Raw genomic sequence first — 27,577 nt, 5'->3', positions numbered from 1 at the left:
TTACCCCCAAAAGAAACCAATCATAGTATCGTCAATAAATAGTTCTTTTCATCATGAACAAAACTAGCAGACACAAAAATCTTACGTACTTTTTTAATATGATATATAGATAAATTCTCATGAAACGCAATTTATTACATTTGAGGAGATTGCTTGATGTTTACAACACAAGTATCTCTCTCTCCTAGCCATTTCATTATATTCACTGTTTCATCATCGCTTGGAATGACACTGTATTGCAGTAATTCTTATTTTCCTGAAACAGCTCCCAGAAAAAAAAAAAAAAACACTCTTACAAAATAAAAACAGCAGCAGATAATCTCGATTGTACATGCATTATATAAACAACCCACTACCTGGAAACAACCACCAAGTGGCTCAAAGTTATTTTAATCTCATCAAGCCAAATAACTGTCTAATTTAGCCCATCCACGTTGGATCATTTCTAAGGCTCCAAGAGAATGCTGGTTAAGATACAAAATAAATTCTTTGAGATATAAAATAAAAAACTTTTTCATATTTTAATCCAAGAAGTTGAGACATGATTGCTTGTACCCTTATTTTCTACTTCTTTTCAGTCCCAGCATGAACAAAGAGCCTAAATATACAGACCGAGAGACAGATAGACAGAGGGAGCGGAAAAGGCTGATAAAATGACTTTGCAAAATGGCCAAGTATTTCATATAATGCGACCCAAACGGAATAATGTGATAGTTTTACAAAGTATAAATCTGACAGATTTGAATCGCTCAACAAAGTACAGTGAAGCATTACTTTTAGCTATACGGCATACTAAATTTAGTCAATTCACATGAAAGTAGCAGCAGCAAGATCATAGGAAAATTATTTGGAACCGTAATGTTTATTGACGTACGTCTGGTATATTGAATTACATTACGACAATAAACAGCAGATCAATAACCATACACCTACAGAAATCATAAATAACGGACTAAGTAGAGACTCTTCATCCATACCTTACAGCAGATTCAAGATTAATGCACGACACTAGGCCCAATTGGGCCTTTTGTGCATGTCTGTACAGCACCTCAGATTATTGAGCAAAGCATGAACCGGGACCTATTGGGGGTTGTCGTGCAAGACTATTGTTGACTGGGGCAGCTGCAACTCCACGATGATTCAGCAAACATCTAAAGTAATGTAGCCGGGGCAGCACAGTCGAGTTTAGGTTTCCAGCGGAGGTGGCATCTAATGGACTCCACAAGCGCTCTACAGTAGCCATTCATAGGCATGCCAACAATGTAAAAATCATCTTACTGGCTCCAATAATCAAGGGTAATGAAAAAGATATCGACTTACGGCAAGATAATATGAGCAGCCAATGCAAAATATAAGGAGAACGAAATACACTGAGATGAAAACATGGGAAAAAGTGCACCATCACCCTATGTATAATTATGGTCTCAAGTTGATGAAGTTTCTGGTACTAGCAGGATCATAATCATGACAATGCAAGTCCATATATGTAACATGTTAGTACCAACAGGATCATAGGCGGTAACCTATGCTGTGGAAATCTTTCAAAGGTCATCTAATGTCTTATTGTATTGGAAAAGATAATGAACTAGCCAATGTCAAAATATTATTAAATGGAAATATATAAAGGTGGAAGGTACAGGGAATATTCTTCCATAGATGGATAGACAGAGATTCAAACATATTCAATTTTAACCCCTTTCAATCTTCAATCTAGTTAACCCTGCTCGCATTACTTGAAAAAATAAAGACAGAAATGGACCTATGTAGCATGGCATTTAGTTAGCCATTTTGAGCATCCAAGAGATTAGCCTCAAGATGCATGAGTGCTTAAATCAAAATTTCAAATCTGCATCTTTTTTCAACTTGCAGGCATCTAATGCTTTTCTAGAAGTCCTGGCTAAGAAGATTTTAATAGCCCAATGAATTTTAGTTTTCATTGATATGATAATTAACTATAACCTGTAAGAAATGTTAAAATCTCAGTTTAGAATGAATCTTAGATGATCTATGTTTGAGGTTAATTAATTACCAGAAGATTTAGTAGTCCGATGAATTTTAGTTTTCATCAATATAATAACTTAATTTAACTGATAATCTAGAAGAAAGGTTAAAAACTCAGTTTAGAGCAAATACTAGATTATTTATATCTGGAGATTAACTGGTAAAGTAATTACCAGAAGAATAATTGTTAAAAACACTAAGGAATTATGATACCAGACTTCTGCCAAGTAAAGTTATCCGCATGGATCCATAAACTAAGACTAGGATGCAGCTGCCTTCTTAGTACATTGGATCATGACAAATAAGCTGTAACTTCTATGGACATTCTTATTACAAATTACTATTTTCATCTCTTGCATACCTGCAGCTGCAGCAGCACGTGGCCATATTGTTTGTTGAACAACAGATGTATCAGCTGTCTCGCCCCACATGCAAACCTCTCCCCCAAGTACAAGTTCTTGCTGCAGTGTACTATTTATTCCATCCAATGGTTCACTATTATAGAAATCCTCCCATGGAATATCCAGATGATCAAGGTACCATACACCTTGGTTGCTGACAATACATCTAAAACCCTTTGCAACAGCTTTAGGGCAGACTCCAGGACCCAACCTGCAAGATATCAACACCCAATCAACATTTATGGAAGAACCAAGCATTGAGTATCTAACAAACAGAAGGAAATGGGATGTCAGACTTAAAAACAAGCCCCATCAATTGCTAAATAGGAATTAAGGATAACAAAGTTAACAATATACCAGTTATGTATAACCGTTTGAGGATCAAGCTTTTCCTTGAATGCGTTGAAGGTTTCTTCCCTGGGAAAATGTGAAATGGGTACATTAGAAAGTTCATATTTTCATGGCCTTTCTCTCTCAACTCTCTGGAAATGATGATGATTTATGATAATAAATAATCGAATAGATAAATAAACACACCAGTTAACCGGGATCCAACCAAGATCAATTGCTATCTCTTGAGCCCTCAATACAAAATACTGATAAGCATCCTTTGTAGTCATGTTGTGTTCCTGAAGCCTGCACATACATTGGACAGATTCATGGAAAAGCCATCAATTATGCTTCTGAAATAAAATGCTCAAAATGACAAAAACCACAAGTCGAACCCTTTTCTCAGGAAGAAGACATGGAAGTCACATAGGCAACACATTAATTATTTGACTGTAAATGGTCATATCCTAAATCGAACAATGTATTTGAAGTTTGGATTGTTAGACTGATGGTTACTAATTAAGAGCAATCCTCTTCACAGATCATAAAAGAGAAAATAGCTAGCGTGGTTGCAGCCATGGAAATGGTTCTGGAACTCAAAATTCCATCAGGAGGGAGGAGGGGAGGGGTTACCATAGCAGCAATTTTGCGTTTTATGCACATATAACTCTACATCTTTCTACTATAGTTATTATCTCTTGAAGCTGACCTCTTTTTGCTAGACGTTGGGATACAAATAAAGTTAACAGAAAAAACGTGGCATAATCTTACCGGTCGGTACCATACTGGTCAGTACAAATAAAGTACCAGAAAAAATGTGGCATAGTCTTACCGGTCGGTACTGTACCAATTGGTATGGCAAATTTTGACATAAACTAAAGGTTTTAATAGCTAAAAAAAACAAAATCAACATCTCTAGTTACAAAAACAGTTAAAACAATTAGAAAAGCTGGAACTCAGTAGCATCAGAGGAGAAACACTGTAACTCTAATAAAGCCTTTCTGGAGGTTCTATGAAACCCAAGCTAGTGAAACCAAGGAGGTACTTAAGCATTTCCGTGAAAATCCTTGTTTTTTTGATTTCTTACAATTTAAGAGACTTAAAATAATGGAAATGAAGGGCAAATTCCTTCTCTTTATAGTCAAATCACTTCTTTACCATAAATAAACAATAAACTTTAGCTAACAGATTTCTCAATTAAATTATATCTTCCATTTGCAATTGTATGTACCTCTTTACTATATACTTGGTTGCTTAGTGATTTAAGATTTTATTGGTAATTGCATTTTTGCTTCTGCATTTCATGCATAAGATGCTCTATTGTTATGTAGCACTATTAACTGACATAATGCTTCACTCATTTTTTCCTACCAAACTAATCATTCAATCTTCATCAAATAAGTACCCATTCTTTGATATCATCGCTGCATTGACCATGATGCAGGAATTTTTGGGCTTTCAGCTCTTGATAAGGCCATTATCCTTACAAGTGCTTAATAATCTTGGATTCATGTAAAATATGTTGAATTCTGTAGTTTGAGAACATCTTAGTAACAAGACCAGGAATTATCTTGGACTAACCGGCAGAAATATTTAAAAGAGGTGCACTTGAGGAACCATGCACCAAAATAAAAACCGAGTTAATTACCACAAGTTTGTTAAAGGATCTTTGATCTTTTGGAGGTACCTGTTGACCCTTATCCTGCATAACTTTAAATGAGTTTCCCGGTCTACTCCAAGGTACTAAAAAGTAAAAAGTTTAATGTCAACCAAGAATTTTGATGTTAAGATATAGTTGCTTAACTGATTACAATGATTTTGGCTACTAATTGATGCACGGAAAGGCACATATACAAGATCATTTGCAGGCAATTATCAAATAATAATAATTAGTATGAACATTTAATCTTATAGAATAGAAGGTCGTTTTAAGTGGCTCTTACAACATATAATTCTACTGATTGAACCAATGAATGGAAGGCCATTAGAATATTCATATCGGGCTTGAAATATTAAGGAATACACAATGAATGTTCCTTCACAAATTTTTTAATTAGTGTCATAATAAACAAAATTACTGTAAAATCACCAGGAGACTTGATTTTTGGCTATTTGTGTGACTAAATGGGTCAATTAATTTAAGAAAGTAGATGGAAAGTATAGTTTCTTATCTGTAAGCGAATTTATAGAAAATAAATAAATTTTTTGGAAAGTATGCTATATAAATCAACATCTAGTCATTTCTTGATACTATCAAACTTTATGCCAATCAAATTCTATCAATTGATAAAAGACAGATTATAAAACATCCAAAGTAGTGCTCGCCAAAGCAAACTTGTGGCTATAAAGACCGAGTACAGACACAAATGATATAGCAAATGATAAAACTTAACACATAGATTCAACTGAATATAGCTACATTATAAACCCTTCTAGTATGATTTGGCACTACATTGGCTACTGCAAAGGACAAACTTCTCATGTAACATAACAAATGACTGAAGATTTCATAAATCCATACATGTTTACAAACTTTAAATTTAGTATTGTTCAAGTTGCATGTTCTGGCAGTAACAATAACAGAAAGCAAAAAAAATCTAAATTAATATGTATGAAAGAATCTCATACCACTGCTTCACGTGGGGGGTTGAATACCAGCAATCTGCCAAGCATTGAACAATTTAATAAGGTGCCAGGATTTCAATTACAGAGATCAGGGATATTACCAATATGCAAGTCAGATTAGCAATTTTCAGCAGTATTTGTATAACTAATATGCCGATGTCTACCGAACATATATATATTATCCAGATGAAAATTAGCAGCATTTTAGTTTTAGCTCAAGATAGAGCAGGAAATAAAAAGTTTGAAACCAAAATTTAGATCCAGTCCCTTCAAAAACATCTCCAAAAGAGAGGTTTTCAAAGTACATATTTTACAGAAAGAAAGGTTGATATAGTGCAAAGTTACATTAAAGAATTGCAGACATAAACAAGAGAGGTCTTGTGTTTCTTCTGAAATAATATTTTTGTGGTTCACATTGCACATAAGGTGTTGATGGTGTCTCGCCACCAAAAAAAGTAGTGGGAAACCTGGAAATTAAAGAAATGTAGCTTTACCCATATAATCAAAACTCTTAATTTTTTGTTCCATGCTAATCTGTCTTCTGCATTGCTTTTGGTAAGACTTATAATGGTATCTCTCCATCAATCCAACCCTAAGAGATAATCTAACAAGGCTAAGTCAAAGATGAGAAGAGAACAATCTATTCTAATTATATAGACCAAATACTTAACATTCTATCCAGTTAATTAATTATATCCTTCACTCAATCCTTGTAATAACCCTTTCATATATCACAAATCAACCCTAACTACCTAAACATGTTAAAGTTTTTCCTTCTTTCTAAAGGCAATATTAACAAGGAGAGTAGGTGGACATATCTGCATTAAATTCTAACTTACTGAGCATAGGAAAATAAGATATGCTGTCCTGGGATTTCTATTGAAATATGTGGCATGGGAGCAAAGCAAAGGGTTTATTTGAGTCCCCTGCAAGGAATAACCTGTAATATGATAATCAGGCTCAATGAGCTAGTTTCATTTATATAGCACAGGGCAGGTTAGCAGAACTGAAATATGCTTGCAAGGGATGATCAGATCATTAGGGTTAGAGCTTGGGATAAGAAGCATTAGAATTTTTTATTGGTTCAGTGCCAAGTAGATACTTGGGATTTTAAGTCAGATCAAAATCATGATTTGCATAAAGAAAAATCTAGTAGTTCAGAAAGTCGTGGCAGTAAACTATTAGAAAAAGGAGAAGAATATAGATTTGAATGTGATCATTTTTGCTCAAAAAATTTGATCTCTTCTGCAAAGTGTCAGTAGATAAGAAGAACAAGGGCAGTAAGGAAAGCAGGAGGAACATAGATGGAGGGATTGGTTGAATAGATCTAAATAGCCAGACCAAACTTTGCAGTAAATTTCTATCTTCAAAAATAAGTCAAAAACATGCCCCTCAATAGAATCATAACCAAGGTTTTGAATACCGTGGGATGGGGTCGTCCTAGTTTTCTATCAAATGGGATGCCCCACGTACCGACACCCAAAACAGTGGATTACCTGTCTTGGTCCATTTCCCAACCTATTCTGTCCCAGCACTCAGGATGATAGGATGCCCCGTTGTCTCACCAATACTTGAAACCTTGATCATAACCCCATATTCGATAATCCAAAATGCACAATCTGACCAATTAAAGTTCTAGTAGGACTCTACATTATAAAGGAACAAAAGCAGCACTTAACCCATCAACCTATACCATTCTTATCTGGTCATCTGGCACCTAAACCTTGTCTAATAAGTAAACAAATAAATGGAAGAGAGAAAATACAACCTGGCTAATCAAAGATCTTAACACTTCCCAGTTGACCTTTAGAACTATAAAACATCATTTAAAAGATTAAATCCTAGATGACACCCAGGCAGACATATAAATAGATAAAAATATGTTTATTTATGTGCATTTATTGTACGCAAACATATAGGCATACACCTACCTACACATCTCATGTGTTGTTTAAGTTGGAGCTTCAAAACAAGGATTGCTAAACTATAGTCTTTGAACCCGTTCTTGAATCAACCCTGTATGCTCCTGTACTCATTTCTTGTGCCATATTAAGTTATGTGCAACATAAAATTTATCCATTTTCCAATTAAATTTCTAGTATTCCATGCTTTGTACCCACTCCTGACTTCTTAGGGCAGGGTGTCCACTTCTATCTCCTCTTCCTCTACCTTCAGCTAGGATATGTAGTTTATACTACTGGCTTCCGCTCAACTCTTGGATCCCTTTTGATGCTCAACAATGGTTGTAAGTTTCTCAAGTAGCATGCCCCCTTTTGATGCCACATGTATGCACACAGAAACTTCACAATTGCAAGCGCACAGACACACAAACAACATCCATCCACATGCGGAAAGAGAGAGAGAGAGGGACAGAAAGACAGAAGTGGGGGGGGAGGAGAGAGAGGGGGGGTGGATGGACGGAGGGAGGGAGGGGAGGAAGTTCACTCACATCTGAACATGTAGAACTTGTGTTTTATTCAAGATTATAAGCAGGTCTGTAAGTTATGATGATGGTGTATTCTTGTTCCTATTTATGTGTGGGCAATAGAAGCGTTCAAAAGGAAACCAAAACAAATATTCCTTGAGAATGAATAACTTTTCATGCTTTACCGATACATTCAGCAACACATTTTAGGCAGAAACAAGAAGCAAAGATAAAACCAATACTAAGTTTAAACAAAAAGTACATGTTGTCTTTTTTTAGAGTAAAAGTACATGATAATAAGTCATTTCAGTATATTAAATATTTCAGAAATTGCATGGGGTAACTTGTCACTTTTTTATGAAATCCAGAGGACAAAATTGTTTACTGGTGCTATTCATTTAAAGAAACACTAATGGTCAAAAATTAGTTCCCATCTATAGGTTACCTATCACAAATATTTTTTAACTTCTGCTAGAGTATCGATGTTCATCATACTTGATGTAAGATTAAGTGTCTAGAATTTTTTCCACGGCTTTGCCCTCTGTTCCAGATATAAGATGTGTTGGCATGTTGGTATGTAAATCATGTTTGTCAAGGAAAGTGGAACAGTTACATCATGTTCCTCAACTCATTGTACTCAACCATAACCCAATGTAGATATCCACAACAGTTTTACATTAATTTTGATTTAAAACAGAGTTTCCATGTTATAGCAGCAAAGATAGAGTAACAACAGCATCACTCTTTGTAATCACATTTCAAGATGTTAAGCCTTTGCTAGAATAGCTTGCTCATGCCATTGAAAGAAATGCTAAATTTGCATGACTGAATATAAAGTTACAGGTCTTTAACTATGATTAAGTTTATTTAACCAAAGCAGTCATCTCACAAAAAGAACAACAGTAAAAACCTTCTCACAAGCAAAAAGGTAATGCACATCAGTTTGTGTCGAACTGTCAGTAAGAGTGACCAACTAACCTGTATTTACTTCATCCCCTCCCAGGTGAAACAGGCCAAATGGAAAAATTTTTCTCATGTCTGCAAAAGAATATCGGGTCAAGATCTTATATAATAGTTCATAGCAAAACTAAAATTTTTATGCTGTCAAATGCAGGGCTTTCCCAAAAGATAATCACTAAGCTTCTGAGGAACCAGACCAAAATACAGTGAGTTCCAGGTATGTCCAGTCTAGCTCTATTCCTTCAAATTATGTGATATATAGATGTTTCGGTTGGTCTAGACCTGAATACAGATCTGTTATGATATCTAAATGAGTAAATGTTGCTATGGACTGACTCCAGCATTAAAATCAATGGAAGGTTATAGCTGATATATGAGACTGCTATATGGTAATGTTATTAAGCCTAATATACATTGTTGACCCTTAAGCTTTTAGGGTCAACTGGTTAGTTAACAGAGGTTTCTACACCAATGTCATTAATTATATAGTCATAGTTCATGAATTTCAGCCAGGCACCCTGCGAACGTAGAGCCATGTTATGGACCATTTCCAGCTCAGGGCCAAATGGAGTTTGCTCAAGCAAGATCATTGATCAAGGTTAATAATAACTCATCCTCATTAGCTTGGGGTACTATCAGGTCCTTGTGTAGTTCTTTCATCTAGTTTTGTTTGGAATTTAAATATGACACGATTTTGCATCGGAAGAATGGACTTGTTCAGCATTTTCTAACAGAATTACTGTACAACAATTATTTTAAATCCACATAGAATTTTCCAAAACATACAGTAGTTGCAAGATTGGTTAGTCGTGTATAATGCTCTTATAGATGACCCATCCAACTTCACTTACTGCTCATGAGAGGGCATTCATTCATTGTAATTGCATACTGATGCATTTGTTACTAACAAATGCATTATTATGCAACCCATCCAACTTCCTTCTCCTCGAGCATCATTTTAGATTAAGCAAATTTTGATTTAAATAAATATATTCAAGTTAAAGTTAAAACTGTTGTAATTTAGAGGATTACTTAGTTGATTAAGAAGTATATAGAGGAACTATAATTGGGAAATGTTCATAGAAAACTGCATCTTACTGCATCAAGGAAGAGAGGATTAGATTCCAATGACATTTTCTTATTTGCTTCAAGTTTTTGCAGTGGCTGTCACTGTTTGGAACTTTTTGAAGCGATTTATTTTAACCACAAGATGCTAGAGTGTTGTAAAGTAGACTAGTAATATGAAAAATGATAAAATGCACTAGATTAATATGCTAGTCAAACTGTACTGTTATGCCTTTTTTCAAAAAGAAAAAAAGAAAGAAAGAAAACTGACCAGTCAGGATTCCAGAAATCACTTCAAATGTGAAATTTTTTGCGACATCCAGGGGCTCGGTACAGTTACAAGAAGGCCAAAGGTTAGGGTAACCAACACCCCTGTGCAAAACATCAAATATGTTCACAAAATAACGAGTACAGCTCTACAGATGGAGCAGTAATAGTCATATGACAGAAAATTGAAGCCTTAAATCTAGCAAGATCATATGAACATCTTTCATACTCATAGAATCCATATATAAGGGTAGATCCAAATTTCTGCAGAAAAAAGGTGGATAATTAAACCCCAGAATTTTAACTAATACATTCTTTTTTTCATGAATAAATTATTCTTTTTAATTAATTATGTTAGAGCCATTTACTTAAAAAGTTTATTATTGTGAAAGCTACCCATTTTTTCACCAAATATGCCTGAAACAGTTCATTGTTCATGAAACTACAGCATATTTGTAAGCATATGTTTGCCCATATCATTCATATTTGGTATAGATAAAAAAACTATACACTTCAATTTACAAACAACATGGAATTGAGATTATATTTGGCTTTTGGACTTACAACTTGTACCTTAAAGGCAAAGTTGGTGCCCTTGTACCTGCCAGCTGGCCTTTTATGTCTCATGGTAAGACCATCTCACGCCCAAAGTTGACCACCAAATATTTGGTGCCAAATCAAAGTGTCAAGATCAGGTCCAGAGAGAGGGTGGAGGGTGGAGGAGAGGGCATTGGCAAGTTTTAGACTCAAACACCTCATAACCACATTAGACATTGAATGATCAAATTCACTTGTTCAACAATGGAAGACAAAAACTTGCTTCCAGAGACCCAACAAACAAAACTAGTATTAAAGATATCAAAGACAAAAGTTTGGGACGGTGGAGAAGACAACAGGGGAGAGAGAAAGAAGCTTGGTTTGGCCCGTGGGAGAGGGGGGGTTGGTGTGGATTGTCACTCTTAACAGCCACAGCTTTTGTCATACAGTAAAGTCGCAGTACCTCTCTTTTCAACATTCCAGCCTGAAAACTGTTTTGGTCTTGCTGTTGTCTCTTTAGGATCATAAAGCATTAAAAAAAACATAATCATACATCAGAAGTTGTTAAAGTATTGTTACCATGATTCTGCATGCCCAGGGACGTCAATTTCTGCCATGATGTGGATACCTGAAAGAAAACAATTAAAGCAGCTAGAGTAATTGATATCTCATCACTTCTTAAGTGACAGGCAGTAACAATCCCCATATGCATCAAATAATAATTAGGAAAATGATGATCTATGCCATACGACCTACTGATCTATGCAATATATACTTGTATCTCATAGGACAAGAGTTGTAGTTTACGGTTACAAAATATGAGATTGAAGTAAACAAAAAAGAGATCTTGATACCTCGTTTCTTGGCAAAGCTGTTCACCACAAGATATCCATGCAAAAATCAGAGAAAATGCAAATATTAGGCCAACAAATAAGTAAATAATGATAAGTCAAAGAAAGATCTTAAGCAAAAAACTAGCATATGAAAGAAGTGCAAACTCAAATATGAATACTAAGAATTTTCATTAATAAAGATAACTTGTATGTGAAACATCAAAACATAGAAAATGTAGAAGGATGTGCTTCATAAAAGAGTAAATATATTAACAGAGTAGGGTTCAAAACATGGTCTGAACCAAGACTTAGTACAGGGAGCATGCCGAGTCTTAGTACGCCGAACTGACCACGTATCGAGTGTACCAACATTGCACGAGCATGGTACTGAGATGGCAAACCTTGGTACAAAATATAACCACGTCAAAGATAAAGCGATTTCTACAATCCTGATTAGCTCTTATTAATAAAAACTGATTTCAGAGCACTATACAAAGGTGACATAAATGTGACATCTTTTCCTTCTTATTGGAGTAATACAATATGTCAAGGTTTGGACTACTACACCAACTTCCGTGGAAATTCTCATCACATCTGGAAAAATGCAACCAACCATGGAAGACATGGAACAGGCAACCTCTCAGTGCAATCATCATGGTCCTTTGGACCTGAGCAACCAACTGTCCCATGTTTTCCATGATCCATGTTTCTCTGTGTATTTAAATTCTGTGAGTCTTGTAAAATACATCTTTAAACTTATCATATTCTTATTCCTTGTGAGGATGTAACATAAACCAGAAGATTAAGATCAATACTAGACAATTTTCTTTCACTAAGATTTCTCAGGATTCCTTCTATCTTCTAACTTTGTCCATCTCAAATGCCATCTTAATCCTTGATCAGAATCTAAACATATCATTTCTGTCTTATTTTTGACTGGGCCACTTTTAGGGTTTTTATCATTTAAGCATTTTCCACCAAACCTTGGGCCATAATGTATTATCATGATCCCTGTAAACCCACTATTTCCAGAATTAATTGCATTCATTAACGTTTTTTTGCCTTCTTCACTGTAGAGTGGTCTTTCTCGGAACCTTCCTGGATGCTACTGATGTTGGTGCTATGTCCAAAATATTGGTTTGACTCTATATAGCTTTATCTTTGTGTTAATTATGAAACTGGTTGTTGTTGCTTGGATCTTCGCAGATTATGTTGTTTATTGGGCTCAACTTGCCCGACATAATAAATTACATACTAAACTATTTATATCTGGCATATTTGACTTCGATCCTATGCACTATGATTGTCTCCAGGCCTGCCATCAAAGTCTTGATAGTTTGATATGCACAAACAGTGACTCTGATACCTGCTTTGTTGAGCAGGATGACTGCTGGTCGCTCTTCTTCTTTCAGCATTACCTAAGGATTCAGCTATGCTTCATCCTGTGTTTAGTATTTAATGGTGGCTCATCTTTCATGAGCATCGTCTGCTTGTATGCTGGTATCATCTTACTACATAACCATATTGCTGTCCTGAGACATTCCACATTGTTATCAGTTGACTTCGACAATTAGCCATTTGGTTGCTGGTCAACTTTTTTAGCCAGTTCATCATGCCACTTTGAAGTGCTCTATTTAATTCGCACTTGCCATGTTACATTTGTCTTTCTTTCTTTCCTTTTCCTGAAGAAAGTTACCATTTTATATTGTCAAGGGCCATTAATCCACAAGATCTCCACACAAAAGGTTTCTAGGTTGATGCTCTATGCCATTGTGAAACCTAGTACTCCAGCATATATCAAATGGCTTTAATCACTTCATCGGTTGCCATTTTGGTTCTATATAGCTTCTCTTTTAGTATCATCTCAACCAATTATGGACTTCCTTCTTCACCATCATTTGCACCATGGATTCAAATATCGCCGAAATGGGATGATGCCATCGGTATTATGTCATTCCAACATGGAAACAGGATCGAGACAGGGACCCAATCACTGAAATACAGCAGAAAAGGGATGAATCATGCTAGAGAAGGGGAAGAAGCCTACAGTTGGAGTAGGAGCAGGGGCCTCCAACACGTCGGCTCGCAGCATTCATGATGGTTTTTTGGTAACTTCGCCATTGCCTCTCACCTCGAAGCCAAGGTGGGGATTTCAACAGTAGCTCAGGAGGGAGAGAGAAAAAAAGAGATATACCAGAGAAAGAGAAAGAGGAGAGATGGTGCATGGCAGCTTCATAAGGAGGAACGCTACTGGTCCTGATGGCTTATTAGGGGCTTTAATACCCAACCGGTGCTTCAATATCCACTTCATCCTTGAAGTCCAGTGGAAAAGCCGGTCTTGGGGTGATAGGGAGACAACTCATCCCGAGCATCAAGACTTATAATGGTACTTGAGGCATACTATTCCACAAGGAAACTAGTACACCTCCGTATCATGAGATTTAATTTGCACCTTTATCACTTTAATTTATCAGCTAATCCTAGCACTCATACCCCTCCTTCCGCAATTCACGCTTAGGAATCATTGTAGCTTGTCAGCATCTAGCAAGGTTTCCATATTGGCCAAGATCTCAGGGATGTCAATTTATACCAATGTCGGCCAACCATCAACATGGTATTATCAATATCTTGTCTTAGATAAACTGAAATATCCCGGTATATCAAATTGATATGTTGATATGCCATCAAAATTTCAGCCAATATTTCTGAATCAAGATTTTATCACATCCAAGTGATTATTACTCAACATTCAAATTAATTTCTTAAAATAGCACTTAATGCCTGCATTGCATTTGTAGGCAAAACAGTAACCAACCAAACATTGAATAAGACAATACTCAATGGTTCACAAGTCGCTGAATATTTATTCTGTAAAGGTTTATTTGACCCAATTGTACCACGTAATCCATTAAAAGATGTTCAGAGTGAGTTATTTCAGCCCCACGGTTTTTTTCCCTAAATCAAAATTTCTAACATACCTTACCTGTTAAGATTTTGATTCTGAAATTCTAAAATACCTACCGAGATCCTAGGATATCTTGGCCTTCCCTTTTTGGCCAAAGCCTCCTTCTACCCAGTATCTCAGACCATCTTGGTATTTGTGACCCACTTAGATGGCCGAGTTCAAAACCTTGACACATCGTACACTACTTATCTGGTAACACTCATACCATTGTTGCTATGCTACCTCCTCTTTTCTTCTCTCTTCCTCAGCGCATCTACTATTCACCACATGGTTGATTCAATTTTCTCATAAAAAAATCATTTCAATTGGAGATAAGGGATGTTCGAGGTAGTTCATCATAATATGAATGTCACAATATATTAAAAAGTTTAGTAAAAATATCCATTACATTATTTTTTCCTATGAGTGTACACATGCATGATATGTACATAATAGTATGTATTTTCAGTTCTAGTGGCATCATACCCATAGGGTATATTTCATCGCAACTGCCCGAATATGTAAATATTCATATTTCTAGGCTGACTTTAGCCCATCACCAATGAAAAACAGATCAGCACTTTTTGGAAAGTCAAAGGCTTGAGCTCTGCACTTAGGCCCTGACTTCCCAAAAACCAAGAACACAGAAATAGCAACTTTTGCTGAAACCCTAATTTCAGGATGTCAGTTCCAACAAAACACATCTGTAGTGTAACTCTTTCAGCTATATGTGTCAGCTTCACGACTTTCACATACATATAGACTTGTTCATTGTACAACAATAACAACCCAATGAGGAACACTAAATACAAGTTGAAATGGGATTCTGGAAGGTTTGTGCTATTAGAGAACAAAAGAGACTCAGATAGTTAGACCTGACATGGGAAACTACCCATTTTTTTGGACCTAGAAAAAGAGAAACAATTGTGAACTAGATTTCACAGTCAACCTCAAGGCTCAAGCCAAAAGAATTAGCCTTGTTTATGCTTTTGTTTAATAATGTTCACATCAAGGTCCGCCGTACCGGTACCGGTCGGCGTACCGGTGGCCGGCCGGACCGGTACGGTACCGGTCCGGTCCGGTACGTACCGGCTGGTACCGGTCCCGTACCGGCCGGTACGCGGTGGTTTCAAAAACTACAGCGCGCGGCGCTGTGGTTCTTAAAAAAAAAAAAAAATCGTACCGGTGCGAACCGGCCGGTTCGCACCGGTACGAGGCCGGTACCGGCCAGTACGGGCTCCGAACCGGCCGGTACGGGCCCGAACCGGCCGGTACGCACCCGTACCGGCCGATTCGGATAAAAAACCGAAAAATACCGGTTTTTTATCCATTCCGGTACCGGTCCACGGCCGGACCGGTACGTACCGGCCCGTACCGGCTGGTACGGCATTCCATGGTTCACATAGTGCCTCAAAAATAGGAAATGGGCCCAAAAAAATAGTCTGATAAGGTCATAAATTTGTTGCCCGACATAAAACAGTTCCTAGATAGCTGGGTGCTCCACATGCAATTTCTGAAGAGTTTTACAATAACAATGGATAACCCATTGTTTTAAAAAAACAATGAAGATAACTCACAGGATTTAAAAACATCATATGTTAATTTAATTTATAAGAAGAATCATCATTAACAACTGAAGCAATTGTCCACAATCTTATAAAAAAACTCAATGTAGAAAGAGTACTTATCAAAACTAAATTAGTAAAAATTTCACAGAAATAACACTCAACAGAAGAAATAACAAATTTAAGAATATTTGAAATTCTTAACATACTTCTGACTAGAATATTACAAGTTTTCTGAATACTGTGCTTTTAAGGATGAAAATATTTAGAATGTTTAAGCAGATAGTCAAGTTAGCAGCACACAATGAGAGCTTTTAAAGTATAGAACCCCAAAAGAGCATAAACCTCCATACTGAGAAAAATGTGAAGAAGATGACAAATGACATACTCAACAACTTCATATGCATCCTCAACAGTATATCTCTCCCACTTTGTGTATGAACCTTTCCACAAATCTGGAAATGAAGGTACCTCCAAAGGAAAGGATTGTTCGTCTATGATGTGCCAGTGAAGAACATTCTACTGAATGCCATTCACAATATCAGTAGATGGAAAAAAAAGTCATGAAATGTGAGACGGAAAAAGGAAAGAAGGAATGAGAAGAAAAAAATGGTGGAGTTGACCACTCTGACTTTACAAAAGGAATACTTCTTACCATTTTAGCATACGACATAGAGTCAATCACTTGCTTGATCACACTTAGTGGTAGGTAATGCCGCGAGGTATCTGTAAATGAGTACAAATACACACAAAATGGAGAGTCATGTACTTTTAACATTCGAAACACTAAAAAAAAAAGAAGCAGAAAAAAACAAAGTAAATTTGTGTGATGCACAGCACAATCATTTTCTTACCAAGAAGAAGCCCGCGAAAAGCAAACCGTGGTTCATCTTGAATGTACCATGGGGCCTTGTACACTTCTACAGTTTTAGTTTCATAATTAAGTATACACAATTGGCTGAATGTCTGGAAACAATGAAGTTCAGTCAGAAAGGAATTTTCAAGCATTTGTATGTAGTGCAACAAGTTGCACAATGTAGTGCATCGAAAATAAGCTACCAAAACTGACCGTTATTTGGCATACAGAAATAGCAGTTTCAAAGAGGAAAAAAAAGGTAGACACTCATTAGGAGCTCTGAGAACAGTATTCCTATGGATATGCATGCTCTGTGTGTATGCGCACATGTATGCGCATATATCCAACTTTGAACTGGTGATAATGAAAAATTTCCAAACAGAATACATGCACAACAGGAAGAATCCAACAGTTGCATTAGCATTTAACCTCTACACTTACCCACCACCAACATTTAGTATTATTTTATCTAAGGTTCGCCATCTCGGTACGCCATCCATACCGGATACCGATGTTGACCTAGTATGGTACGCCCCGTACTATTCGGTTTGGGCCAGTACGGCATACCATGATTTTATCAATATATATTGTATATGCACATATACAAATACGGGCATATGTGTGTATTACATATAGTTAGAACTTCTTTCGTGCAATAGCAGTCATGCACATTGGTTAACATCAGAAAACTTGTCATCAATTACAGGTTCCAAGATGTTCCTTGCCGCACAACCATTTCTGGCAACTTCCAGATTACCCTTTGGCAACCACATGAAGAACATTGGAAATATTTGAGTCCTTGGCATGTTAGTAGTAGAGTATGATGACTAGAATAACAGAGGGTCACAAATTTAAATATTACTACGAAAAAAAGGATCCAAATTTTCTGGAACATTTAAGAAAACCCTAAAGCCGTCATATAGTTAAACTTTGCTGGCCGAATAAGTGAATCTTGGGTTATAATAGAACCAATTGGTTGCATGATGACATGGTATGACAATATGGCACATGTAATATCGATGGGATGATTAATAAAAATAGCCCAAGATTTGTAGCATGAAGAGAAGAGGCATGAGAAGGACTTCAAAATGGGTCCTATGATCCTATCTGTTTCATAGTGATTGAAAGCTTTTAACATATGAATCAATGAAAAAGAGCTGCAAGAGCAATGATTTCCATATATAAGTCACCAAAGATTGGATTCTGGAATAACATTGTTAGTGCATAGGGATGGTTTTTGGAAGGTGGAGAGGGCACTTGGAAGATATAGATGAGAAGGATCTTGGTCATGCACATGAGAACATGTTCTATGGATTGTGGGATGCAGGTCTGGCCAAGGATGGCACAAAACAGAATCAAGTAAATGCACGTGAAGCTGCTATAGAATAATACCACATTAAAAATATGAGTAGTAAGTTTTATCCATGGCTGTACAGTACAAATTCTATAAGGTGTAGAATAGGGCGGCAAACAGTCCAAGCCATCCATGAGCAGCTCAGGTGTGGCTTGATAATGGCTTGCTTCTGCTCAGCTCAGTTAGAAGATAAGCCAGGCTCAAACAAATTTCAAAAATTGGCGCATAAACAAGCTGACCCTGAACATAAGTGGCTTGCAAAAATAAAGGAAAGCTCAGCTCGACTTGTTAAAAGCTCCACTTCGGTCTTTTATGAACCAAGCTTGAACAGATTTTGTTGAGCTAGGCTCAAGCTCAAGCAGCCTTTTTATATATCAAGCCAAGTCCAAGCAGCTTTACACTTGGCTTCAGCTCATTCGCACCCCTGGAAAATGATTCAATGTGAAACTCATACAGCAAAAGTTCTATAAACATCAGTGTTCATGCATACCTCTAACCCACGCATAGCCCCATAAATAGTATTGGCCTGCAACAAAAGAAATATTCAAGAGACATTAACCCATATTAACGCATCTGAGGGACATATGCAGATTGTGTACATAAAGAACAAAGTGTTGTTAAATCAATAGTGAAAAAGGTAAGATTTGAGAGATGAACAGTGAAGTTCATTACAAAATAGGAAACAATAGGAGTAACATTCTTATTTTTTATTCCCATCGATTATGAATTTCAGAAGATAAATTATAAAACAAATTATAGTTTTCTGATTAAATGTTTTGTAAATAGGCTTGACACGCGAACAGACTTTAAGTGACAGCAGATATGATCAAAGATTCAATCATTGAATATAACAATAAAATAACAATTAACATTTACTCTTACTTTTCTCAAAAAGTAACACTTATTCTTACAAGATAATACGATACGTATAGGAAAAAATGATTTGTTTTTTAGTAGACAGCTATTTTTAGATCATGATGATAGGCAACTTAATCAAACAAAGAGCTTACTTTATGTTCAGATTACATCTTACAGATAGCAACTTTTTACCAAACAGGGATGGTTTCCCTAACTTCTACATAAAATTGATTGAACTTAAGAAATAATCAGAATAATAATCAATTGTCAAATAGCAATATAATGTGTTAGTTACAAGATATATCACATAAATGATTCTGTACTTGCATATTTTGTCGTTTGTCAGGAGATATGAAAAGAAGCTGTCAGTTGTTCAAACCAATAAAGTGGAAATTATTCATAATAGAACTCAAAAAACATTATTGTTTGGAGCTTGTAAGGATTAGTTTGGACCACTGGTGTTTGTCTTATTTTAGATATTTCCAACATCATGTGTAAGATTGCCTACTTTCACTACTCCAATCTTGGGGAAAAAATCTGCCTCTGCTCTTATTATTTGCCATGATCAATATACAAAAAAAGCAACCTTTATCTAATCATTTCATGGTCAGCTACAGGGCACCCGCTTCACCAACAGTTCTGCTTGAAGACACTGACAATTCGCACTAAAAGAATATGTGCTTCTAACAAAGATTCCAAATCTTAGAGTCTCAGGAAACTCTATGAATCCATCACATCATCAAATGAAAAACGAATTACATCGGTGCATCAAATCAAGTACATAGTCCAGAGTCAAAGCAATTACTGGTTGCAAATAAAAGAACGTTAGGTTCCAAATTAGATCAGAAATCTTAACGACTCAGGAAACTGTTTAAATGAATCAAACTATCTTATTAAAGACAGAGTACATAGACGCATCGATTCAAGATCGTAAGCCATAGGCCAAAGAATTATAGGGAGCAAATCTTAAACGAGTCAACAAACGGTTCGAATCCCACTAAGATGAACGTGATCCAGATAAGATTACTGGGACAGGAAAGGAGTATAACGACGCATCAAATCAAGAACGTGATCCAGATGTCGAATTCTTTTCAAGAAACAACATCAACAACTATCTTCCATACCTCGATCGTAGCTCCTCGAAAGATCGAAAGGCGCCCTTCGCCACCCACGTAGAGGGTGTAACTCTCGTCCACGCCTAATTGAAGCTGCTCGCCAGCGGATCACATCACGTCAGAACCCGAAGAACCATAAGCAAACGAATCGAGAAACCCTAAAAACCGAATGCTCCCACCGTTTCGTTATCGGACGAGACGAACACAGTCAGCTCGCTGACGTCGTACACCCCCGACCACCGCCGGACGGATCTGGCCCACGGCTTAAAGATCAAATCCTTATACCTCTCGAACGCCTCCTTCAAGATGGTGGAGTTGTTCCCCCCGGGTCCTTCGAGTCGGAGAGCCAGGTCGGGGTCGACGGCCAAGGTCCGGTCGCCATGGCGGAATTCTTTGGGGAGAGGCCAGATGTAGACGGTGGAGTCGTCGAGAGCAGCGGTGGAGTTGCGAAACCTATGGGAGGGAGACGAGAGAAGGAAAAGGGAGAGCAAAAGAAGAAGAAGAAGAAGGACGGGGAGGGAGTTCATCGATTTGGGGAAGAAAGAGGCTCCGGGGCAAGGAGTGCCGGCGGAGAGAAAGATCTCCGATGAGGGCGGTTTTTATAGTGGGATTACGAACTGGAGGAGGGGACTGGGGTGACAGCTGGCACGAGGAGAGGTTATGATCGTTTCGGCTCGGGGATCGGACGATGGCTGGCGTACTGACACCTGCGTCGGTGGGGCCTGCCTCGCTGTATGCGTCCGTTTCTTCTCTTCTATAGTGGTTGGTGGGGGAGGAGTAACGTATTAGGTGTAACCGACGGAATATTTATATGACTTCATACTTGGTGTCCGATGTGATGGTCTTGTGAGACTGGTAGTTCTTCTCCTCTCTAAGTCGAAACAAGAAGCGGAAGCAATCTACGAGGACACGGCCAAAACAAAAACAGGAGAAAGAAAAGGCTGGGAAAGATTTGTCATTTCTTTAAACAGTAATTAGATTCAAGTTTTTCTTTTTTTCTTCTTATCCAAATTGGCCAGAAACAATGAAATAGTTGAGAAGCTTTTAAATATGTTGTGCTTAGCTAAGGAGTCATGTTAGCTACTGGAAAGTCTCATGATTCTGATTTGTTTCAATGTAGGCTGGCATGGTTGCCTTCGAACCCAAAAATATGGAGAAGTTTGTAAATGATATTTAGAAATGCAATTATGCAATTTATTATTTATATGCTAACAATAACTTATCAACCACCATAGAAAGTTGGTCAAATTTGCTGTCCCTGCTCTCAAACTTATTTAGATGAATAAGTTATTTTCCGTGGCTAGCGTTTATCAATAAAATAGAAAAAAAAATCTTACCCAACAAGAAAATAGATAAATTATTTTCCAATCAGCCGAAAAAATAATATTTTTATTTTATTTCTAAAATACCCCTAGTCTTATAAAAACAATAATATAATATAATATAATATAATATACTATTTTATTATTCAAAATAAAAAAAAATTGGATGTGCATTAAATTTTTTAAATCGAGCAACCTTTGGGACGTGAGTTGCCTAATCTGCAAGGCCATGCTCGTCCAGGTTTTTTTTAAAAAAAATTTATGAAAATTTAAGCGTTTAGAGTTGCTCGCACAAAATTTAAACTAGAATTTTGACATGCGACACATGCCAATGATCCCTTTGCGTAGCAAATTAAAGATAAGTTTGTTGGTTATCTCCGCAAGAAAAAAAAAAAAAAAAAACTAATTGCTTGTTGGACAAACTGAGCGTATCAGGTCGTTCAAAAGAATTGTTGGCACAGATTTGCCATTTTAAATATGGCTACCAATCAAGTTCCATCTCAGCCATTTACTAGAACTTCAGTTTCTTACTCAAAGGTTGATGTTCAAATGCAAAGAAGATATTTACCCAAAAGAAGAAAAAAAAAATACTAAAGAAAACTTTAGGCAAACGTCCAGGGATTCTTTCGGAACTATAGGTGGGTAAGACAGTTCATAACGATAATGAGTGCCGTGCCAATTGCCCATCAGTAATTTAATTTCAACTCTTAAAAAATGCATCATGACTCATGAGTACCATAGCATTCTATTCGAGGTACGCCGTACCAATTCGAACCGAGTAATACAGAACGTACCGATACTCGATATGCTAAATAATCTTCATACCGTACCATATCAATATTATACAAATATGGTACCGGCATGGAATATGGTACCGAGATGACAAACCTTACGCCACTTAATATGAACATAACAACACTCAAGTGAAAAAGTGATTGCCGCATGAATTGGATTGGAGGAAAAGTTGATCATAAGAAAACAATTTAAAGCATCATCAAAGCAATACGATATAACATTTCAATACAACATAATAAGAGAATTTATATATCCAAATAGAACATATCATCAGCAAACTCAAATGGGAGAGGAAAAAGCACTCAAATGCTGAAGTCCATAAATCGCCTAAACACAAGGAAAAATCCTATCAGCCTTAAGAAACTTAGAAGCACTTCCGGTGGACAATTGATGGTCCTGCTTCATCATATTCTCCCTTAGAAATCCACATCTGCAAACACAGAAGTATGGTAGTTAGGCATAGAGCAACAGCAGATTTCTTCAAAGGTGACAGAAAAATGCAGCACTGAGACATCACCTGTTGGAAGGTACTGAGGGAGGCAAGGATGGATCCTCCGATCCAGACGCTGTATTTCCGTTCCGGGGGGGCAACCACCTTAATTTTCATGCTGCTTGGAGCAAGGGCAGTGATTTCCTTGCTCATGCGGTCTGCGATTCCAGGGAACATGGTGGTGCCCCCACTGAGCACGATATTCCCATACAAATCCTTCCTGATATCAACATCACACTTCATGATGGAGTTGTATGTGGTCTCATGAATTCCAGCAGCTTCCATACCAATCAATGAAGGCTGGAAGAGCACCTCGGGGCATCTAAACCTCTCAGCCCCAATAGTGATAACCTGCCCATCGGGCAGTTCGTAGCTCTTTTCTACGGTGGAGCTGCTCTTGGCAGTTTCCAGCTCCTGCTCATAATCAAGGGCAACATAGGCTAATTTTTCCTTTATGTCCCTGACAATTTCTCGTTCTGCTGTTGTGGTGAAAGAATAACCTCTCTCAGTAAGGATCTTCATCAGTGCATCTGTGAGATCACGGCCAGCAAGATCCAGACGAAGGATGGCATGGGGTAGTGCATATCCTTCATATATTGGAACTGTGTGGCTCACACCATCACCAGAATCCAACACAATTCCTATAAGCAGAAAACAACAACTCAGTGGAAGCACAGATGAAGATGATGGGTTATGCGAATAATGCAGCCATTCTGATACAAACCGGTTGTACGGCCACTGGCATATAGGGAAAGGACAGCCTGAATTGCAACATACATAGCAGGCACATTGAAAGTCTCGAACATGATCTGGGTCATTTTCTCTCTGTTTGCTTTAGGGTTGAGTGGAGCTTCAGTGAGGAGCACGGGGTGCTCTTCAGGGGCGACACGAAGCTCATTGTAGAAGGTGTGGTGCCAAATCTTCTCCATGTCATCCCAATTGCTGACGATCCCGTGCTCGATAGGGTATTTCAAAGTGAGGATACCTCTTTTGGACTGAGCTTCATCACCCACGTAAGCATCCTTCTGGCCCATCCCTACCATGACACCCGTGTGACGAGGGCGCCCTACAATGCTGGGGAATACTGCCCTAGGTGCGTCATCGCCGGCAAATCCAGCCTACAGATGTATTCCAAGAGGGGGAAAAAAAAAGGTTACTTTGAGATCATGAGCAAAATGCACTAATTCTCAAAGAAGGAAGAAGACAATTAAGCCTGATAAAAGATTTGGTTAATTAACCTTGACCATCCCAGTTCCATTGTCGCAGACAAGAGGTTGAATATCCTCAGCATCAGCCATTTTCTACAGCTCTGCAGAAGAAATATTGCATGCGAAAGAATTTATTTTGTAGCCAGCAAAGAACAACTGTGCCACATATTTGACCTTGATAACATATCTTGGCAAGTTATTTTGAGCTTGATTTAAATTTCCAGTTCTAAATTATGCATTTATTGTTTTCATACTGAGTGATGGAAGGCCATGCGACACCAATAATTTTTGAAATAGTGGATTGTTTTTCTGGCATATGGAACAAAGTTGTAATATAACCAATGCAAGCTTTAAATCTGTAACAAGCAAGACAACTACATGATCAACTATCGAGTTCTGCTTCAAATTCAATTTATATTTGATACAAATTAATCATCATGAATAATAAGGTGGCCATAAGATGTGCCGATCCGGTGGTCATTCGTAATCTCATTATGTGATTTGTCTCCTAGCTTTCCTAACAAAACATATGGCAAGAATCATAAATTTAACTTTCCATATAGCAGGTGGAAATGAAATCATACAACTAACTGTGAGCAAATCGATCCGTTGTTCCAAAGAAGAGCATCCACACGCCATTTACTTCCAAAATACAATCTAGAGGGCAGATACATTTCTCAAGCATAAATGGTGGATACGATCGACACGACTTTACATGCATATCTACAGCCATATCGGTCATAGAATGACAAACCCAGAGTTTGATCAGCCACCAAAACGGCAATGAGATAACAGATGACAGCGCTTAAGGAATAGATCAAAGAAAAACTTAGATCCAGGTCATAAAAACTTCAGAAAATTACTCATATATCACAAATCTCTGGAGCAAAGCTAATAACTGGCATAAAATCTTCTTAACCTCGGGAAATCGAGAGATCTGAAACTAGGAAGCATGACTCTGCAATCAAACGACATAATTCTCCATATTTTCATCGCTCTTTAGATTTCCATCAATAAAAATGCGAACTTTGCAACCAAATTCAAACGAATAATCACAACATTGAACGGATCCACCGAAAAAAATATCAAGAGAGAGAGAAATAGAACTCGATGAGGCAACGATTGCGTACCTCGTGGAGGACTGGCGATGGATGGGAGAACTCCCCTTCCTCGGATAAGATCTCTAAGTAGAGGAAAGGAGCCAAGGAAGCGCTCTTGGAGCTGCTACAGAGGAGGAGGAAGCCCCCTTCATACGATGGCCGCGTGGGTAAAAGCCATCGCAAAAAATGGCCTGCCAGCCTTTTGTCCCCCCGTAGAATTTGGAAGTACATGGATCCGCTGAGATTCCAAACAGCGGATACTGTGTTTCAAATCATCATAACCGTTGATGCTCTTAGATCGAGAGCTTTGGTACACAGGATACAGGATGTACCCTGTTTTCGAGGCTAGCAGCGTGTGAACATGGATCCAGGCTGGGTATTGGGCAGCTCCAGGGGCATGTGGTTAGCCACCTAAGAAGGCGCAAAAGGTCTCGCTTTTTTAGAGGGAGCAATGATTAAATGCTTTTTATAAATGGAATGCAAAGGCAGTGTTAAGATGTTTAAATGCTTGGCTTTTTATTTTTCCATCTTGCACAGATGCAATGCATTTGAACAAGCCTGGTGGAGCTTTTTTTTTTTTTTTTAAAGGTTTCTACTTCAATATGATCTAACATGCATGCTTTGTAAGCTGCGAAAGATTAGATCGGTTATTTATCTGAATCGTATGTTTCGATCCGAAATTGGGTTGCATTAGAATCTTCAATGTTTCGGTTGACCTTAGCGCTTCAAATTTTGATCCTAGTATGTTTAATTGGATCAAAGTGACGCTTCAACATCTAGGTTATATCTTTAGTAAAAATAGTTAATGGTTTCAATTTGCTCTGAATTTTTCGATCTGTGACTGAAAATCTATTTTTTCTTTTTTCAATAAAAGAAGAAGGAAAGTTTTTAGGAAAGGACTTGATCATATATATACATATATATATATATATATATATATATATATATATATATACCACTTAAACTCCATGTAAAACAACTCAAAATGCGGATGCTTTCTTTTCAAGTAGATGGAAAACGAGAAACAAAGAAATTATGAAGTTTGTATGGAACCCTAGAAATAATAAGATAATTGTTCAATGTGACTCCATAAACCAAGGGGAAACTCATGAGTCATGTAAATTATATTGCTAAAAGTTTAAACAAATGGGTACAACTAATACTACTTTGAATAGAAAATAATGTTTCAAATTTGTTCTGATACAAACATATGTTTTGTAGCTAATAGTGTACACTGCTTGCAAGAAAGTAGTTAAGTATTATGTGGAATATTCATGCATATTCAATTATATATTCACTGTGCATCTTTTTTAGATGCTTTAGCAGTCTATCTCTTCAATACGTAAAAAATATAAAAGACAGAGAAATTATTCCTCTCCCAATTCCTACTATCTTTTCAAACAAAAAATATATATAGTGGTAATGTGTTGTCTATAAAGTTGGAATCTAGACCTCTTTTTTTTTTTTTTTGGTACATCGGTGGCTCACACTAGCCTTACGTGAGCACTGCCATAAGAGTCCAAAGAAAAAATACACCTCATAGGTGGGAGAACAGATACATGGCAGGTCCAGAAAATCTTTCCAAAATGGTGAGCAGCAAAGGAGGCGACCCAATCTGCAGCTCTATTCGCCTTCCGATAAATATGCACAACTTGGAAGGCAACACAAGCCCCCAATAGCCTCCGAATGTCGACTAGAAGTGGATGATCTGTCTCCCACGTCCTTTCCTGTTGGATCCGCTCAATAATCTCCACTGAGTCTCTCTCTAAGATAATATTTCCAGCCTCAAGTACTTGCCTGGCATAGGAGATTCCCTCCTACGAATTTAGACCTCTTTTAAGAGCAAGCCTTTGAGTTCTCCTAAACAACAAGAACCACCGTTCCGCCATGAGTTTTGTTGCACCCCATGAAAAACTTTAGAATTTATATTAGAGGTATTATAGTAATTTAACAAAATTTCAAAGAAAGTCAGCAATAACCAGCTATAACGGATCAAAATCACATCTGGGAAATTTTTTTTGCATAAATTAACAATTTCTCAATCATAATTTTTCCACCTTGACATTTTACAAAACTAAGATTAACATTAGGGGCATGATGGTCATTCAACAGTCTTAAAATGCAAAAACCAAGCATAATAGATTTGAATCGCATCCTACAAAAGATCATCTAAACTAGTAATTTGGGATTACGTTGACCATCTCTCTCTTTCCACCATCTTCTTCACAACTTGGCACTTAAAAAGGAAGAACGTTACGCAAATAAACATTTTCTTACATATGAAATAGAATTTTACAAGAAAAATAAAATATAGCTTCAAAAATTATTTATAGTCATGGTCATTCTATTGGCACAGGAGCTAGCTCAACCCAGGTGCCGAGTTAACGAGGTCAATGGATATCTCGACTTGTTTACCGTTTGCATTGGAAATATTGGATGGAATCACCGCATGCCTATGCAGCGATGGTCCGATGGCCATTACGCTCAGTCGATGATGACCCGATGATAAGCACCTATAAGTTGGTG

At 37.3% G+C, this 27,577-nt stretch overlaps 2 protein-coding genes across 2 annotated transcripts; both read right to left on the bottom strand.

The window, feature by feature from the left end:
- Positions 1 to 658: 658 nt before the first annotated feature.
- On the bottom strand, positions 659 to 20,722 carry LOC103706620 (beta-hexosaminidase 1). Its single transcript, XM_039133069.1, has 15 exons — positions 20,316 to 20,722; positions 20,146 to 20,229; positions 18,654 to 18,689; positions 16,808 to 16,919; positions 16,609 to 16,679; positions 16,342 to 16,472; positions 11,466 to 11,482; positions 11,191 to 11,239; positions 10,079 to 10,179; positions 8,761 to 8,820; positions 5,361 to 5,394; positions 2,940 to 3,038; positions 2,760 to 2,819; positions 2,363 to 2,613; positions 659 to 1,230 (listed from the first exon to the last, which is right to left on the bottom strand). Exons 1-15 carry the CDS (start codon positions 20,661 to 20,663, stop codon positions 1,055 to 1,057), a joined length of 1,629 nt encoding a protein of 542 aa, XP_038988997.1. The 5' UTR covers positions 20,664 to 20,722; the 3' UTR covers positions 659 to 1,054.
- Positions 20,723 to 22,422: 1,700 nt separating this feature from the next.
- On the bottom strand, positions 22,423 to 25,237 carry LOC103706621 (actin-101-like). The gene is made up of 5 exons (XM_008790771.3): positions 25,082 to 25,237; positions 23,982 to 24,052; positions 23,468 to 23,861; positions 22,771 to 23,384; positions 22,423 to 22,683 (listed from the first exon to the last, which is right to left on the bottom strand). Exons 2-5 carry the CDS (start codon positions 24,039 to 24,041, stop codon positions 22,618 to 22,620), a joined length of 1,134 nt encoding a protein of 377 aa, XP_008788993.1. The 5' UTR covers positions 24,042 to 24,052; positions 25,082 to 25,237; the 3' UTR covers positions 22,423 to 22,617.
- Between the last annotated feature and the right edge of the window lie 2,340 nt (positions 25,238 to 27,577).

This window comes from Phoenix dactylifera, chromosome 13 (assembly GCF_009389715.1).
Source record: "Phoenix dactylifera cultivar Barhee BC4 chromosome 13, palm_55x_up_171113_PBpolish2nd_filt_p, whole genome shotgun sequence".
Classification (NCBI taxonomy): Eukaryota; Viridiplantae; Streptophyta; class Magnoliopsida; order Arecales; family Arecaceae; genus Phoenix; species Phoenix dactylifera.
This window is presented reverse-complemented; position numbering and strand designations above follow the sequence as displayed.

Bases quoted from the DNA above. Each gene is read 5' to 3' on its own strand.
- LOC103706621 (XM_008790771.3), bottom strand. From the start codon at position 24,041: ATGGCTGATGCTGAGGATATTCAACCTCTTGTCTGCGACAATGGAACT. The intron at 23,862-23,981 runs GTTAATTAACCA...ATACATCTGTAG, and splicing joins ATGGAACTGGGATGGTCAAG to GCTGGATTTGCCGGCGATGA. The intron at 22,684-22,770 runs GTGATGTCTCAG...CTGTGTTTGCAG, and splicing joins CCCTCAGTACCTTCCAACAG to ATGTGGATTTCTAAGGGAGA.
- LOC103706620 (XM_039133069.1), bottom strand. From the start codon at position 20,663: ATGAACTCCCTCCCCGTCCTTCTTCTTCTTCTTCTTTTGCTCTCCCTT. The intron at 18,690-20,145 runs GTATGGAAGATA...CTTTTGTTGCAG, and splicing joins TTCGAGGAGCTACGATCGAG to GCCAATACTATTTATGGGGC. The intron at 8,821-10,078 runs GTCAGTTTTCTT...ATTCTTTTGCAG, and splicing joins GATTTCTGGAATCCTGACTG to ACATGAGAAAAATTTTTCCA.